Raw genomic sequence first — 16,253 nt, forward strand, 5'->3', positions numbered from 1 at the left:
TTCTGTTCTATCACAATGCTCACAGTTGTAAGCCTGGTCATGTTACATAAGTAATACACAGCTCCACCATAGCTTCTAACATGTGATATTGGGCTACGTCTTGGACATTGGTGTGAGTGGATTTCCTTTATTTACACAGGAATAGATATTTCTCATGAACCATAAAGTATAACAAAACGATATCCGCTCTTGCAGCGAGACGATTATAGTATATGTAACGGGATTAAGTGATCATTATAAATCCTAGATAGATAAAAATTACATAATAACTGTTTATATAAAAGTGACTATACGTTCACTCACTGGCACCGTGCATCAGATGTCATGACAGATGAAATACGAGGTGTCACCCCCTAAAAGCTACATAAACACTACTGCATATGGGGCTAATTTTACAGGCACAAAACTTCCCTTCCTTCCAGAATTTTGGTGCAAAATAACAGTTCTTCTAATCCGCTGGAGTTATGATGAAATAGTGTCAAGATTTACTAGATAAGTGGAGCGACATACGAGACCCACTCTAGCCTGTGTGTGATTTTTTTTTTCCCTTTAGATTATTATTCTTTTAATGGTGGTATGTGGAAATAATACGTCAATCACACAAGTAGTAAATGCTGTTATTTATATCATCAAGCCACAAATTAAAGGGCTGCAAGAAATATCTGGATTATTTTACCACTTAAACAAAACCGTCAGCAGCGTTATGCTACTCAAACCGCCCTCATTTCAAGGAACTATAATTTATCAGATAAAATATAGTGTTTCAGAGAAATTACATCTTTAAGGGAATATTTTGCCTACATTGGTTTCTACTGATAAGATCCAGATATTGGAAAAAAAATAAAAAATTCTAATCGGTTTCTATTATTTGATGGTAATTAAAAAAAAATGATTATTAATAATTATTATAATTATGGAAACTGACATCTTGCCTTAGCTGTTTTAGGGTGCGTTCACCTACCGGATCCGCAGCGGATTTTCATGCTGCGAGTTTGCAGCGAAATCAGCTGCGGATCCTGTACTGTGAAGCTCAATGGGTCCCATACGCGCAGCGGATCATGGGACCCAGGGGGGCTTCTAGTATATGTGTAAAAAAAAAAAAAAAAAGTATTGTTATTAGTAAAAAGCCCCCTCCCCTAATAAAAGTTTGAATCACCCCCCTTTTCCCAGGATTTAAATAAAAGTAAATAAAAATAAATAAACATGTTTTCTATCGCCGCATGCGTAATCGCCCGAACTATTAATCACATTCCTGATCTTGCACGGTAAATGGCGTCAGCACAAAAAAGTACAAAATTGCACATTTTGGGTCGCATCAAATCCTGAAAAAATTTAATAAAAAGCAATTAAAAAGTCGTATATGCGCAATCAAGGTACCGATAGAAAGAACACATCATGGCGCAAAAAATTACACCTGACACAGCCCCATAGACCAAAGGATAAAAGCACTATAAGCCTGGGAACAGAGCGATTTTAAGGGACATATATTTGTTAACAATGGTTTGAATTTTTTACAGGCCATCAGATACAATATAAGTTATACATGTTATATATCGTTTTAATCGTAACGACTTGAGGAACATGCACCACAAGTCAGTTTTACCCCAGGGCGAACGGCGTAAATACACCATCCCCCCAAATAAAAGAAATGTGGGGGGTTTTTTTTCAACTTCACCACACTGATTTTCGCAGTGTACTTTATGCAAAAATTCAGCCTGTCCTTGCAAAGTACAATTAGTGACGCAAAAAATAAGGGCTCATGTGGGTTTCTAGGTGGAAAAATGCAAGTGCTATGGCCTTTTAAACACAAGGAGGAAAAACCGAAAATGCAAAATGAAAATTGGCCCCGTCCTTAAAGGGTTAAACCCCCGCACTGCTCGCACGCCAGATCGCCGCCCCCGCACCCCGCACACCCGATCCCCCGCACGGCAGCACTGATGCTGATGGGCAGCGAGGGGAGCCGGGAGCATCACACAGCCACGGCCCGAGCAGGTGATGTATGCTCGGGGCCAGAGCTGCATTAGGGCATGCGGGGGGGGGGGGGGGGGGGGCGGGGCGGCGATCGGGCGGTACGGGGGTTTAAGGGGGCCGGGGCTGTAAGCTGTGGCCGGCCGGCGGCAGCGCAGGGGTTAACGGGGCCGGGTCCCATGCAGGCAGCTGATTTCGTGCAAACTCGCAGCATGAAAATCTGCTGCGGATGCGGTAGGTGTGAACGCACCCTAAAAAAGCATTTATTACATGCTTTATGGCATAGACACAATAAACATCTCCAGATCCTATTCTTTGTATGGAACACATTTGTAACCATGCTCTGTGACTTTGTTCCACAGGGAGAGGAAGGCTAAGATGCTTTCATGTTTGCTATCTACTGGTGTCACTATTTTGCTGTAAGATCACTTTCAGTGCCACTTAGTACCCACAATACGTCCCCCCACAAACCACTTGTACCTTCGGATAGCTGCTTTTAATCCAAGATCTGTCCTTGCGTCTATTTGGCTGGTGATGCAGTTATTGTCCTAAAAAACAACTTTTAAACTTGCAGCCCTGGGTCAAAAATTGGCATGGCCAAGAGTCTGTGCCCTAAGCCTATAACGCCCCTCCAGCCCTCCTCTCTGCACTCTCCATCATTAGGAATGCCCGGCGACAGTCTCTCTCCTATTCACCACATGCCTGAACACTACACATGGGCCTTAACAATCCAGCACATATGCAGTGTTTAGACAAGTGATGATTAGGAGAAATCCTGCTCAGGGGCTTTCCTAAAATAAAATAAAGATGGTAAAATAGAAAAATTGAAAAGGTCATCAAAAATTCTCAGAAAATATGTTTAACCTAGAAGCTTAATTGAAACAATAGGAAATCTTCTGATGGCACATTCTCTAACAAGTGCTGAACTTAGCTATGCTTGCAAGTCCCATACATAGTGAATAGAGCTGTGGCAGAGCAAGTGTGCTGCCACATCATTTACTCAGAGAACTACTGTGCTCCATAGCTATCTGCTTAAACGTTTCATGAATTCTGCAAATAGTAGAGCTGAACTCAACTCGAGCATGCTTGAGTCTGATCATTTACCATATGAATACTGGTGGCTGATAAAGTTGGATGGAGCCCTATGAAGTCCGGGAAAACAAGGCTGTTCTTCCGCCACCAGTATTCAAATGCTGAGCTGCACTTCTCTCTAGCCAAAAGCTGTTCCTCTTGATCCTTATATACACATGCACACTTGATGTGTACTTTATATGGGCACATATGTAAAAACTGGTACAAGGCTTGTCTGGCAGCAGTTTCTCGGTTGATTTCTCGCCTGACCCTGCAGAAATTAACAGGCTGACCAACATAGGAGATCTTCTAAATTAGAATGTTTAAAAGTTTGTCCTTCTTACAACTGAGATTAGTTTTTTTCTTTGTTGTTGGTTATTTTATTATACTTTTCTGCCACTGAATCTGAATCAAACATGAACAATACGGCCTGCGGCTACCCCTCCTTGTCACATGGTAGTTTCAAATACTATCATAATTATGATATACTTTTTCGTTCTCCAAAAATATGTATTTAATCCTTAGTTCACCTTCAGTCTGTAATGTGAAAAATAAGCACATTATGTAAGTGAGCATTTATGGAAACTCGATCATTTGTGCAAATATCCCAGTCCTCTCCAGAGATGACAGATTGCACTTATGTAAATACTTCTGGGAAGATCTGACCCAGTCCAATCACTAGTTCCTTTTTGTGATCAGCTGATGTTTACATAATAATATTTTTAGTACAAAACAAATATTATAGATCAGCGGGTCTAATGGAGTATTTATTTCTTCTCATCATGAATTCTAAACAGCGTTCAGTCAGGAAGTACTTATCCTATATTAAAGGGAACCTGTCAAGTTATTTTACCACCCTACATTGCCACCATGCCGTAATGCATGACCTGACTATGTTTCCAAACATACCCCTCTATGTTATTTCAGATGCAGTAATATCCACAAAGTCTACTTTTAAATTGCTTGGCTATATGTTAACTACCAGTGGAAAGTCAAGTGGGTGTTAGCGATAAAAGGAAAAAAGTCAGGCAGCCCCACCACGGTGATTTGGGGGGGGGGGGGGTCAATCTAACCTAGAGGGGTGGGATTAAAAAACTAAATTCGAATTGAATAGCCTGAATCATTGTCTGTCTTCACAGTATCTCACTCCCAGAAGGTACTATTACAACTATGATCTGAATATTTGTTTTTAACATTAGGCATGCCATAAGAGCTTACTATATTTAATATAATACACGTCTAAGGCCTTGTCCACATGGGTGAAATATATGTGCTTATTTTGACACAGAATCCACTTTGAGGTCAGCGCAGTTTCGCATTACAAAACATTTCCCACTGATTTCAATGTAACCAATTAAAACATTTTTAGAACAGGCAGATTGATAGGGCTTCCAACAGGTAAATAATAGAGATGAGTGAACCGGGTTCGGGTTCGAGTCGATCCGAACCCGAACGTTCGGCATTTGATCAGAGGTGGCTGCTGAACTTGGATAAAGCTCTAAGGATGTCTGGAAAACATGGATACAGCCAATGACCATATCCATGTTTTCCACATAGCCTTAGGGCTTTATCCAACTTTAGCAGCCACTGCTAATCAAATTTAAAAGTTCGGGTTCGGATCGACTCGAGCATGCCAGAGGATCGCTCATCTCTAGGAAATAACTGTCCCCAGAATTAATGGTGCAGACAGACTCCACTCCATTAATTGTCTATGGCAGTGATTTTCGTCCAGTGTGCCGCGGGGAAAGTTCCCCAAACTATGGTGCCCCTGTGTTTTGTTCCCTGGCAATGCACAGCGATCAGTGGCGGATTGTACTGTGGGCTGCTGTCCGCCTCACCTACTGGCCGCCTGTAGCGCCCGGACGTGCTCCTCCTATCCAATCAGCGGAGACCGGGAGCGTGGTGCGCTGCGGTGGGCTGTTATGCACGCATCCAATCAACGTTTGCGCTACGGCCCGCCGCAGCGCACCACGCTCCCGATGTCCGCTGATTGGAGGGGGGGGGGAGAGAAACCTGGGGATGGGGGAGAGAAACAGGAGAAACCAATGGGGGAGAGAAACCTGGGTATGGGGGAGAGAAACATGGGGGAGAAACAGAGGGGGAGAGACAGGGAGAGAAGCATGGGGGAGAGACAGGGAGAGAAGCATGGGGGAGAAAAGCATGGGGGAGAGAAACATGGGGATGGGGGAGAGAAGCATGGGGGAGAAACAGGGGGGGAGAGACAGGGAGAGAAGCATGGGGGAGAGAAACATGGAGATGGGGAGAGAAACATGGGGATGGGGGAAAGAAACATGGGGATGGGGGAAAGAAGCATGGGGGAGAGAAACCTGGGGATGGGGGAAAGAAACATGGGGATGGGGGAAAGAAGCATGGGGGAGAGAAACCTGGGGATGGGGGAGAGACAGGGAGAGAAGCATGGGGATGGGGGAGAGAAGCAGCAGAGAGAAGCAGGGGGGAGAGAAACCTGGGGATGGGGGAGAGAAACCTGGGGATGGGGGAGAGAAACCTGGGGATGGGGGAGAGACAGGGAGAGAAGCATGGGGGAGAGAAGCATGGGGATGGGGGAGAGAAGCAGCGGAGAGAAGCAGGGGGGAGAGAAACATGGGGATGGGGGAGAGAAACAGCGGAGAGAAGCAGGGGGGAGAGAAGTTTGGTGGAGAGAAGCACAGGAGAGAAGTATGGTGGAGAGAAGCACAGGAGAGAAGTAGGGGGGAGATGTATGGTGGAGAGAAGCACAGGAAAGAAGTAGGGGGGATAAGTATGGTGGAGAGAAGCAGGAGGGAGAAGAAAACAGGCCCAGGTTTCACACTGAGTGAGTATAAATACAGTTAGAATCTATATTATTAACTATATGTATATGTCCTGTTTTAGTGTCATTTTGTGCCATTTTGGTTGGTGGTGTGCCCCGGGATTTTTTAAGTATAAAAAGTGTGCCGCGGCTCAAAAAAGGTTGAAAATCACTGGTCTATGGGGCCACCAAACAATTCTTAACACTGAACTCGGAAATATACAGAATGATTACTTAAAGGGGTTATCCAGCGCTACAAAAACATGGCCACCTTTTCCCCCTCTCTTGTCTCCAGATTGGGTGGGGTTTCAAACTCAGTTCCATTGAAGTAAATGGAGCTTAAAGGACAAGTGCCATTAAAAACTTTTTCCCAGTAATTGAAGCACATTACAAAGTTATATAACTGTGTAATATGCTTCAATCACCTATCTGCCTCCCTTCCCTGTCTTTTCTTCCCTCCACTCCCCACCAGGCAGTGTCCTGACTCACACAGACCTGATTAGTGTCGTCACCATCACCAAGCTCTTCTCTCAGCTCCTTCTCCTATTACACCAGCCTCCTTCCTCCCCTGCCTTGTCAGGTGACTCAGCTTGCTCACCTCCGATTGGCTGAACAACTGCAAGCCATCACTTGTCACATCTCACTTGCTTATCTTCCCTCTGACTGACTCCGGCACATAGGCAGCTCCCCCCTCCCCTCATACCCTCTCTTCTGCTGCCATGAACTCAGTGAAGGAGTCATGTCACTAGAGAAGATAAGCTGAGCAAGCAGACAAGGAGGGGAGGGGGAGGCTGGTGTAACAGGACCTAGAGCAGCCCTCCTGCTGATGACTCACAAGAAGGAGCTGCCTGGTGACGGTGACGACAGTAATCAGGTCTGTGTGAGTTTAGTGCACTTCCTGGTGGGGGTGGAGGGGGGGAAAAGACAGGGAAGGGAGGCAGATAGGTGATTGAAGCATACTACACAGTTATATAACTTTGTAATGTGCTTCAATTACTGGGAAAAAGGTTTTCATGGCACTTGTCCTTTAATTGCAAACCACACCTGAACTGGAGAGAAGAGAGGGGGAAAAGTGGCCATGTTTTTGTAGCGCTGGATAACCCCTTTAATAGCAGTGAACTGAATCCAGCTAAGGAAAAGCTTTAGGACAAAGACAGCTAAGACTACAGACTAATATATTGTAAACTGAAACAGCAACCCATGATAGAACTTAAAGAATTGTTCTCAAGTTCTTGTTTTCTAGAAAATGATGCATTAATCTTTAGTGGAAATTTACCAGTTTGCTCCGGGATAAAGTCATTTCACAAAGAAATTATTAGTAAGAGAAACACACAGCACTCCATAGAATTTAGGGAGAGTTTAGTCTTGTCTGTAAAATTTTCTCATCATATCAAGATAAGTCAAGTTTTTTTCTCCTTTATCTTCATGGAACTAAAGGTGATTTCGAGCAGAACACTTGCCATGGATTCTGCTCGGAATCCTGTCTGCCTCAGTGTCTCAATGTAATTTGTTGTGCGCCTCTGCTCTCTGCTCAAAGAATTGACATGTCAATTAAACAGAGTCTGTGGCGGGGTTCAGCTCGGAGTTTTCGCCTGTTTGAACAGGCCCTTAGTGTACTGTGTGTACTTTTTTAAAAAAATTATTTTTAGGTTATGTTTACATGTAATGTATACCTCATTTCATGCAAGGAAATCTACAGATAAAATCTGCAGTGTGTAATCAGCGACTTGATTGTTCTTTTATTTACACAGTGCATTACACAGACAAAGAATGGGGAACTGTGGGGAAAAATTATAACTACCATCATGCCTGGATAGCCAAGGCATCAATTCACCATTTGTATTTTAGTGCTGGAGTAATTTCAACAGAGTTTGCTAAAACTGTGGGTCCTTGGATGATACCTGGGCAACTATCAGTGATGAGTATGTCATATCCGTATAGATTGTGATAAAAAAGTATATTTGGAGTCTCCATAACCCTAGATGTTGGAATTATTAAAAAAACAACACCTCTTACCACCACAATGCTTATCCCTGGAAAACTAGAAAGTTTGAATACTGCTTACCCTGAGCACAGCTTGGACAGCAGAGGGAGCTGCTTGTAAAGGTTCTAGCTTAGGCTTTATCTTGGCTTTAGAGGAAACCTATCACGTTAAAAATGTTGTCCAATCTGCAGTGTGATATAGGGCAGGGAAAGGTGTGTAAATTAGCTTAAAGAAGCATTCCCCCTTTTTTAATTTGTGCCCAGCTGCAGGCTGGCGCATACACTTACCAATGATGATCGGTGTCCTGCAGCGTGGCTTCATTCTGGTCCTGCAGCACTGTTCCAATCTCATGGGCGTCCAAGTGACCTGTTCGCCAACTGTCCTGAAGCAAAGGAGGCCGTAAGTCAGGGTCAGCAATGCATCTCTATGAGTGCACTCTCATAGAGATGCCTTGAAGACCCTTACTTCTGACCTTTAATAGCCCTGGAGACAGAAGATAAGTCAGAAGAGATGTGACATCACCACGCACAGCATTTGAACAGTGCTGCAGGACTGGAATGAAGCTGCGTTGCTGCTGGGGGATGAATCAAAAAAAAAAAAAAAAAGGTGGAATGCTTCTTTAATAGAAAAAAAAGTTGATTACAACTTGCCAGTTAATTTCTTCTCATTTGGGACACACTTATATGTATACTTAAAATAAACCATTTTCCATTAAAATATTATATATTATAAATCAACTTTAATCAAGTCTTTCTGCTCAGACATTGACTGTACTTGCAATGTGACAGGTTCTCCTTCTTAGGCCGAGACCGAATCCCCAGCAAATTCTGCACATGTAAAAAGTGAATTTTGCTGCAGATTTTGCAATGGATGTGCTGTGGATATGAACCCTGCTACACTAATACAATCCATAGTGAAAATCTCTGATAAACCCACAACGAGGCTACGGGAACATGCCATCCTGTATTTGGGAAAGACAAGTGTTTAATAATAATGGTGGCCACTAATAGTGATCATTATTAGTGTCCGCCATTATCAATAGACAGCCACCTATCCCTGTTATAGGACAGCACGTTCCCTTAGTGGGAACATAGCCTAATAGTCATAGGCTGCAAACTTTCACCATACACTTCAGTAAATTCAGTTTTCTTATGGTTGGATGAACGTATGCTATATTTGATGCAGCTCTTTTTTTTAAGCCAGTTAGGAGTGAATGTAAAATAAAGAAGCAATATTTTTCAGCCAGTTTTGCATTAAAGTGCATCAGAAACTTCAAGGGTGAATCTAGTCTAAAGCCTGATCTTTTAGAGGCCTCCACAGAAAGCTGGAACAACACTATTACATTAAGACTAGAGCTGAGCGAATCGGGTTCGGGTTCGAGTCCATCGGAACGATCGGCATTTGATTAGCTGGGGCTGCTGAACGTGGATAAAGCTCTAAGGTTGTCTGGAAAACATGGATACAGCCAATGACTATATCCATGTTTTCCACATAGCCTTAGGGCTTTATCCAAGGTCAGCAGCCACCGCTAATCAAATGCCGATCGTTCGGATGGACTTGAACCCGAACCCGGTTCGCTTATCTCTAATTAGGACTTATATATTGTACTGTGATTGTACCATGTCCTGATTTCACCGATGCGCGTTGCTGCTATATGAATTTGTAGAGTGCAGATAAGTGACTGAGATTTTGTCACCTTACTGAGCTAGAGGGCAAACATGTGCTACTTTATAACAAAATGAGGGAAACAGAAGTAATGCTATAGTTAAAAAAAAAAAAAAAAAAATACAAGAAGAAAAGCAGAACATGAGCTGTAGAAATAATAAGAACGGATGGCTTTTAATTATAGAAACATTAAATCTCTAACACAGGGGCTGTTTGTGAAAAGCCCAAAGGTGCCTGAGCGTGTTTGCACAGCTGACCCACTAAAAGCTCCCGATATGTATTTTCTCAGCTATAGAAGAGAGCATACCTGTTACGGTTTTTGTTTTGACAGGACTGCTGGCATACTCAGACGGCTGATTCGATGCCTGCTTTGCCAAGGGCGTGCTGCCAATTGACACCTCATCCTCCTTCTTCCTCGACAGTGGCATGGCAAGAGGAGCGGATCCCAGCGGCTGAGGAGGAAAAAGCAGAAAAAATAAACACTGCAATGTTGTACGTTCGGCAGGTGAAAGGTAAAACGGGTATAATTAAGTGTTTAGCAGGTTCACAGGATCTCTGCCAGAGCAGGGCCAGAAACAGAAGCTGTCACTGTTTATGTCTTTCAATAACTGGACTGATTCTTAGGAACTCTGGAATTAAATAGTCAATCACAGTTGACGCGAGAAAGGTGCACGGGTAACTTGCTCTATAGGACAGGGATGGTTTACATCCATAGACAAATATTCCTTAGTGATGTTACAAAATGAACACCAGGAAAAAACATCCTGATGGATAATAAACAGTTAAAGCGACACGCTAACAAAAACTGACTGTAAGCCTAGCGAGAGTAAGTGCTACCCCACTCTTATGGGGCGTTCCTTTTCCATGCTTTCTGAAAATAAGAAAAAGGCATTAATATTCCCTTGTCCATCCAAAAAGTATCTATGGAATGATTTTTAATGACAGTATTTGAATACAAAGTCAGGATCTGGCCAGGAAAAGAAATGCATAATTGCAATTAAAAGCCCAAATTAATGTCAGTTGTAAACATCACATTGATTTTGACAACTGACATCAATGTGAATAAATAAAAAGAGCAATCACAAGATAGTCCCTACCCAAGTGACCAGTGTCGGACTGGCTACTTGGGGCCCACCAGGGGAAATGATCCTGGGGGCCCACCAATGAAGAACCATTAAGAGTGCTGACCCAATTCTATGCTGATTGATCCGTGTCCACAACTAGTCAAACTACAACTCTCAGAATGCCCTACACTTATGAAGCTCTCAGGGTATACTGGAAGTTGTAGTTCCAGAGAGGAGAATCCTTTAACAACTGAAGATCCATCAATAAATCTACAGCACCAGCTATTAGGGGATTTTCTATTCAGATATACTACAACTCCCACCATATCCTGAGGACTGTGTGCTGTCAGTAAATGCTGGGAGTTGTAGTGTTTGCAGCTGTTGTAGTAGGAGGATCCTGGGTGCATTGTACACTGGATGCTGAATGGGAGACCAGAATACACAGAATAGTTCTGTGGTGGCTGAGTGTATGGAAGTGACCCCAGCACTAATAGGGGATAGAACAAAAAAAAAAATTACACACACATAATTATATATATATATATATATATATATAAATATATATAAAATCTTGTTGCTATATTATGACCATACAGTCACACTGTTACTGACCAAATACAAAAAAACAAGACCAATGTTATTACCAATGTACTACTCCAATACAGCAATGTAGTGCTTGCCTATACAAGCATATATGTATCCTGTTTGTAGGCTGCATGGTACATATATGCTTATATAGGCCAGCACTACATTGCTGTATGTGTGTGTGTGTATATATATATATATATATATAGGCCAGCACTACATTGCTGTATATACCTATATACTGTATATATAGGCCAGCACTACATTTCTGTATATACCTATATATATATAGGCCAGCACTACATTGCTGTATATACCTATATATATATATATATATATATATATATATATATATATATATATACATACATACATACATACATACATATATATATATATACACACACACACACACACACACACACACACCAGCACTACATTGCTGTATTGGTTACACACATATTGGAGTAGTACATTAGAATTCCCATGTTTCTCCTGTTCATACTGGTGTTGGTTGGTCTGAGGGCCGTTTGTTACATCTCGGCCTCCTGGTTTTATCATATTTTTATTGTTTTTATCTTTTGGTGTTTTTTGCATGTTGTGTACTATTTAAAATGAAGATTTTTTTGGCTACTACATTTATTGGTGGAGCGCTGGTGTCTCTATATGACAGGTCTTTCTCTTATGATGCGACATATATACACGCTGCACCCACACACATTATACCTATATACACACACCCTGCAGAGTCAGTCACCACACATACACATATATACCCTCTGCACCCTCACACATTATACCTATATACACACCCTGCAGGGTCAGTCACACATACACACATATATACACTGCACCTCCACACCTTATACCTATATACACACTGCAGATTCAGTCACATACACATATATACACACTGCACCCCCACACATTATACCTATATACACACTGCAGATTCAGTCACATACACATATATACCCTGCACCCCCACACCTTATACCTATATACACACCCTGCAGATTCAGTCACATACACATATATACACTGCACCCCCACACCTTATACCTATATACACACTGCAGATTTAGTCACATACACATATATACACCCTGCACCCCCACACCTTATACCTATATACACACTGCAGATTCAGTCACATACACATATATACACTGCACCCCCACACCTTATACCTATATACACACCCTGCAGATTCAGTCACATACACATATATACACTGCACCCCCACACCTTATACCTATATACACACCCTGCAGATTCAGTCACATACACATATATACACACTGCACCCCCACACCTTATACCTATATACACACTGCAGATTCAGTCACATACACATATATACACTGCACCCCCACACCTTATACCTATATACACACTGCAGATTCAGTCACACATACACATATATACCTATATACACACTGCACCCCACACACTATTATATCTATATACACACTGCACCCCACACACTATTATATCTATATACACACACTGCACCCCCACACACTATTATATCTATATACACACTGCACCCCACACACTATTATATCCATATACACACACTGCACACCACACACTATTATATCTATATACACACACTGCACCCCCCACACTATTATATCTATATACACACTGCACCCCACACACTATTATATCTATATACAAACACTGCACCCCACACACTATTATATTTATATACACACTGCACCCCACACACTATTATATCCATATACACACACTGCACCTCCACACACTATTATATCTATATACACACACTGCACCCCACACACTATTATATCTATATACACACACTGCACCCCACACACTATTATATCCATATACACACACTGCACCCCACACACTATTATATCTATATACACACACTGCACCCCACACACTATTATATCCATATACACACACTGCACCCCACACACTATTATATCCATATACACACACTGCACCCCACACACTATTATATCCATATACACACACTGCACCCCACACACTATTATATCCATATACACACACTGCACCCCACACACTATTATATCTATATACACACACTGCACCCACACACTATTATATCCATATACACACACGGCACCCCACACACTATTCTATCTATATACACACACTGCACCCCACACACTATTATATCCATATACACACACTGCACCCCACACACTATTATATCCATATACACACACTGCACCCCACACACTATTATATCCATACACACACTGCACCCCACACACTATTATATCCATATACACACACTGCACCCCACACACTATTATATCTATATACACACTGCACCCCACAAACTATTATATCTATATACACACACTGCACCCCACACACTATTATATCCATATACACACACTGCACCCCACACACTATTATATCCATATACACACACTGCACCCCACACACTATTATATCTATATACACACTGCACCCCACACACTATTATATCCATATACACACACTGCACCTCACACACTATTATATCCATATACACACACTGCACCTCACACACTATTATATCTATATACACACACTGCACCCACACACTATTATATCCATATACACACACGGCACCCCACACACTATTCTATCTATATACACACACTGCACCCCACACACTATTATATCCATATACACACACTGCACCTCACACACTATTATATCTATATACACACACACTGCACCCCACACACTATTATATCCATATACACACTGCACCTCACACACTATTATATCTATATACACACTGCACCCCACACACTATTATATCCATTGTAGGGATCTTCCCGGGGGATGGTGTGTTTGGACACAGTTCAGACAGCAAACTTGGACTTATAAAAACAACTGGGTGTTTATTAGCTGCATAAACAGTCCTCAACAGAAATGTAGCAATACCATGCTTTTCAGAACAAACCAAAACAAAAAGGTCCTTGCCCGTCTGGGCACTTACTAACACAGGTCTCCTGTCTAACTCTTCAGTAGGCAGTATCACCGGGTATGAATAGGCCCCAGCGGCGGCAGTATTCGTTGCTCCCAGGAGATACAGCCTGCAAGCTGTTCACCCCTGGCTGAGAGCAATCCCCTGTAGCACTGTGAAGCTTTTAAGTTGTTGCAGGCTAATCAGGGCACACCTGATTGCAACAACCGAACTGGATCGGGGGGAAGGGAATGGCAGGTCCCACTACCAACCTACCCACCATTCCAGTAAATCCGGCCCGGAAAATGTAAAGAACAACTCAGCAGCATAACACTGCTGAGTAAGAGATCTTTCCCGGATTTACCATCTCACCGTAAGCAGTAGCCTGGGTGAGATGTACCTCCCCTCGCACACTTTACCAGTGACATGTCCACATATCCCCCCCCTCTTTTTCAGACCGGAGGGCTGAGCATTTTGTCCCCACAGACAGTGTACCCTTGATAGGGCGTCCGCATTTGCCTGTAACTTTCCTGGCCTGTGTTCCACGGTAAAATTAAAGTTTTGGAGGGACAGAAACCATCTAGTCACCCTCGCATTTTTCTCTTTATTAACCTTCATCCATGTTAGGGGGGCATGGTCGGTCACTAACTTGAACTTTCTGCCTAGCAAGTAATACCTCAGGGACTCTAGGGCCCATTTCACTGCCAGACATTCTCGCTCCACAATGGCGTAGTTTTTTTCGGCCGGGGATAGCTTCCTGCTTAAGTACATCACCGGGTGCTCCTCGCCATTCACGACCTGTGAGAGAACGGCGCCTAACCCTGTATTAGAGGCGTCTGTCTGGACCAGAAACTCTTGCCTAAAGTCAGGGGTGATTAGTACAGGTTGTTGACACAAGGCAGATTTAAGGCTTTGAAAAGCCTTCTCGGCCTCTGGAGTCCATGTCACCATTGCGGACTTACCTCCCTTTGTCAGGTCAGTTAGCGGGGCTGCAACTGTGGCAAAGTTTGGCACAAACCTACGGTAATAGCCCGTAATACCCAGGAAAGCTCTGACCTGTTTCTTTGTGAGGGGTTGAGGCCAATTCTGTATTGCCTCGATTTTATTTAGCTGTGGTTTGACTAACCCCCTCCCAATAATGTAGCCCAAGTATTTGGCCTCCTCTAAGGCTAGTGCACACTTCTCTGCATTGATAGTTAACCCTGCATCACTTATGGCCTCTAACACCGCCTGGACTTTACAGAGGTGACTTTCCCAATCAGGGCTAAAAATGACCACATCATCGAGGTAGGCAGCGGAGTAATCACGATGTGGTCGCAGAATCAAGTCCATCAACCTCTGAAAAGTGGCAGGGGCTCCATGTAACCCGAATGGCATCACTACATATTGGAAGAGCCCATCAGGGGTGGAGAATGCAGTCTTCTCTCTAGCCTCAGGAGTGAGTGGGATCTGCCAGTAGCCTTTTGTGAGATCGAGGGTGGTTATGTACCTGGCATTACCCATTCTTTCAATCAACTCATCTACCCTGGGCATGGGGTAGGCATCGAACTTGGAGATCTCATTTAACTTTCTAAAATCATTACAGAACCTCCAAGTTCCATTGGGCTTTGGGATTAACACAATCGGGCTGGACCACTCGCTCTGGGACACCTCAATGACTCCTAGGTCAAGCATACGTTTTACCTCGGCTGACACCGCCTCCCTCCGTGCTTCTGGTATCCTATAGGGCTTAAGGTTTACCCTGCTTCTAGGCTCAGTTTCAATGTGATGGTGAATGAGATGCGTACGCCCTGGAAGGTCAGAAAACTTGTCTTTATTTTTCTGTAAAAACTCTTTAGTCTCCTGCTTCTGTGACACTGATAGAGTATCACCAATCTTGACCGGAGGGATTGGTTGTGACAAATTATTAATAGAGTTTGTCGCCACCAAGGATTCCCTGTCTTTCCAGGGTTTGATCAAGTTTATGTGATAAACTTGAAAAGGCTTCCTTCTACCTGGTTGGTGTACCTTGTAGTTTACCTCACTGATTTTTTCTACAATTTCATAGGGACCCTGCCACTTTGCTAAGAATTTACTTTCTACAGTGGGAACAAGAATGAGTACCCGGTCACCTGGGCTAAATGTCCTGATTCTCGCAGAACGATTGTAAATTCTGCTTTGGCTCTC

The 16,253-nt window shown here is 43.0% G+C and overlaps 1 protein-coding gene across 7 annotated transcripts in view; it reads right to left on the bottom strand.

Annotated features, from left to right (window-relative positions):
• VPS13B (vacuolar protein sorting 13 homolog B) overlaps nt 1-16,253 on the bottom strand; it is a 729,531-nt gene that overhangs the window by 399,090 nt on the left and 314,188 nt on the right. For all 7 annotated transcript variants that reach the window (XM_069957347.1, XM_069957346.1, XM_069957349.1 and 4 more), the window contains exon 21: nt 9,784-9,928. In XM_069957347.1, the coding sequence (XP_069813448.1) occupies nt 9,784-9,928 (145 nt within the window). The remainder of the gene's footprint in view (nt 1-9,783; nt 9,929-16,253) is intronic.

The sequence above is a fragment of the Dendropsophus ebraccatus genome, chromosome 2 (genome assembly GCF_027789765.1).
Source record: "Dendropsophus ebraccatus isolate aDenEbr1 chromosome 2, aDenEbr1.pat, whole genome shotgun sequence".
Classification (NCBI taxonomy): Eukaryota; Metazoa; Chordata; class Amphibia; order Anura; family Hylidae; genus Dendropsophus; species Dendropsophus ebraccatus.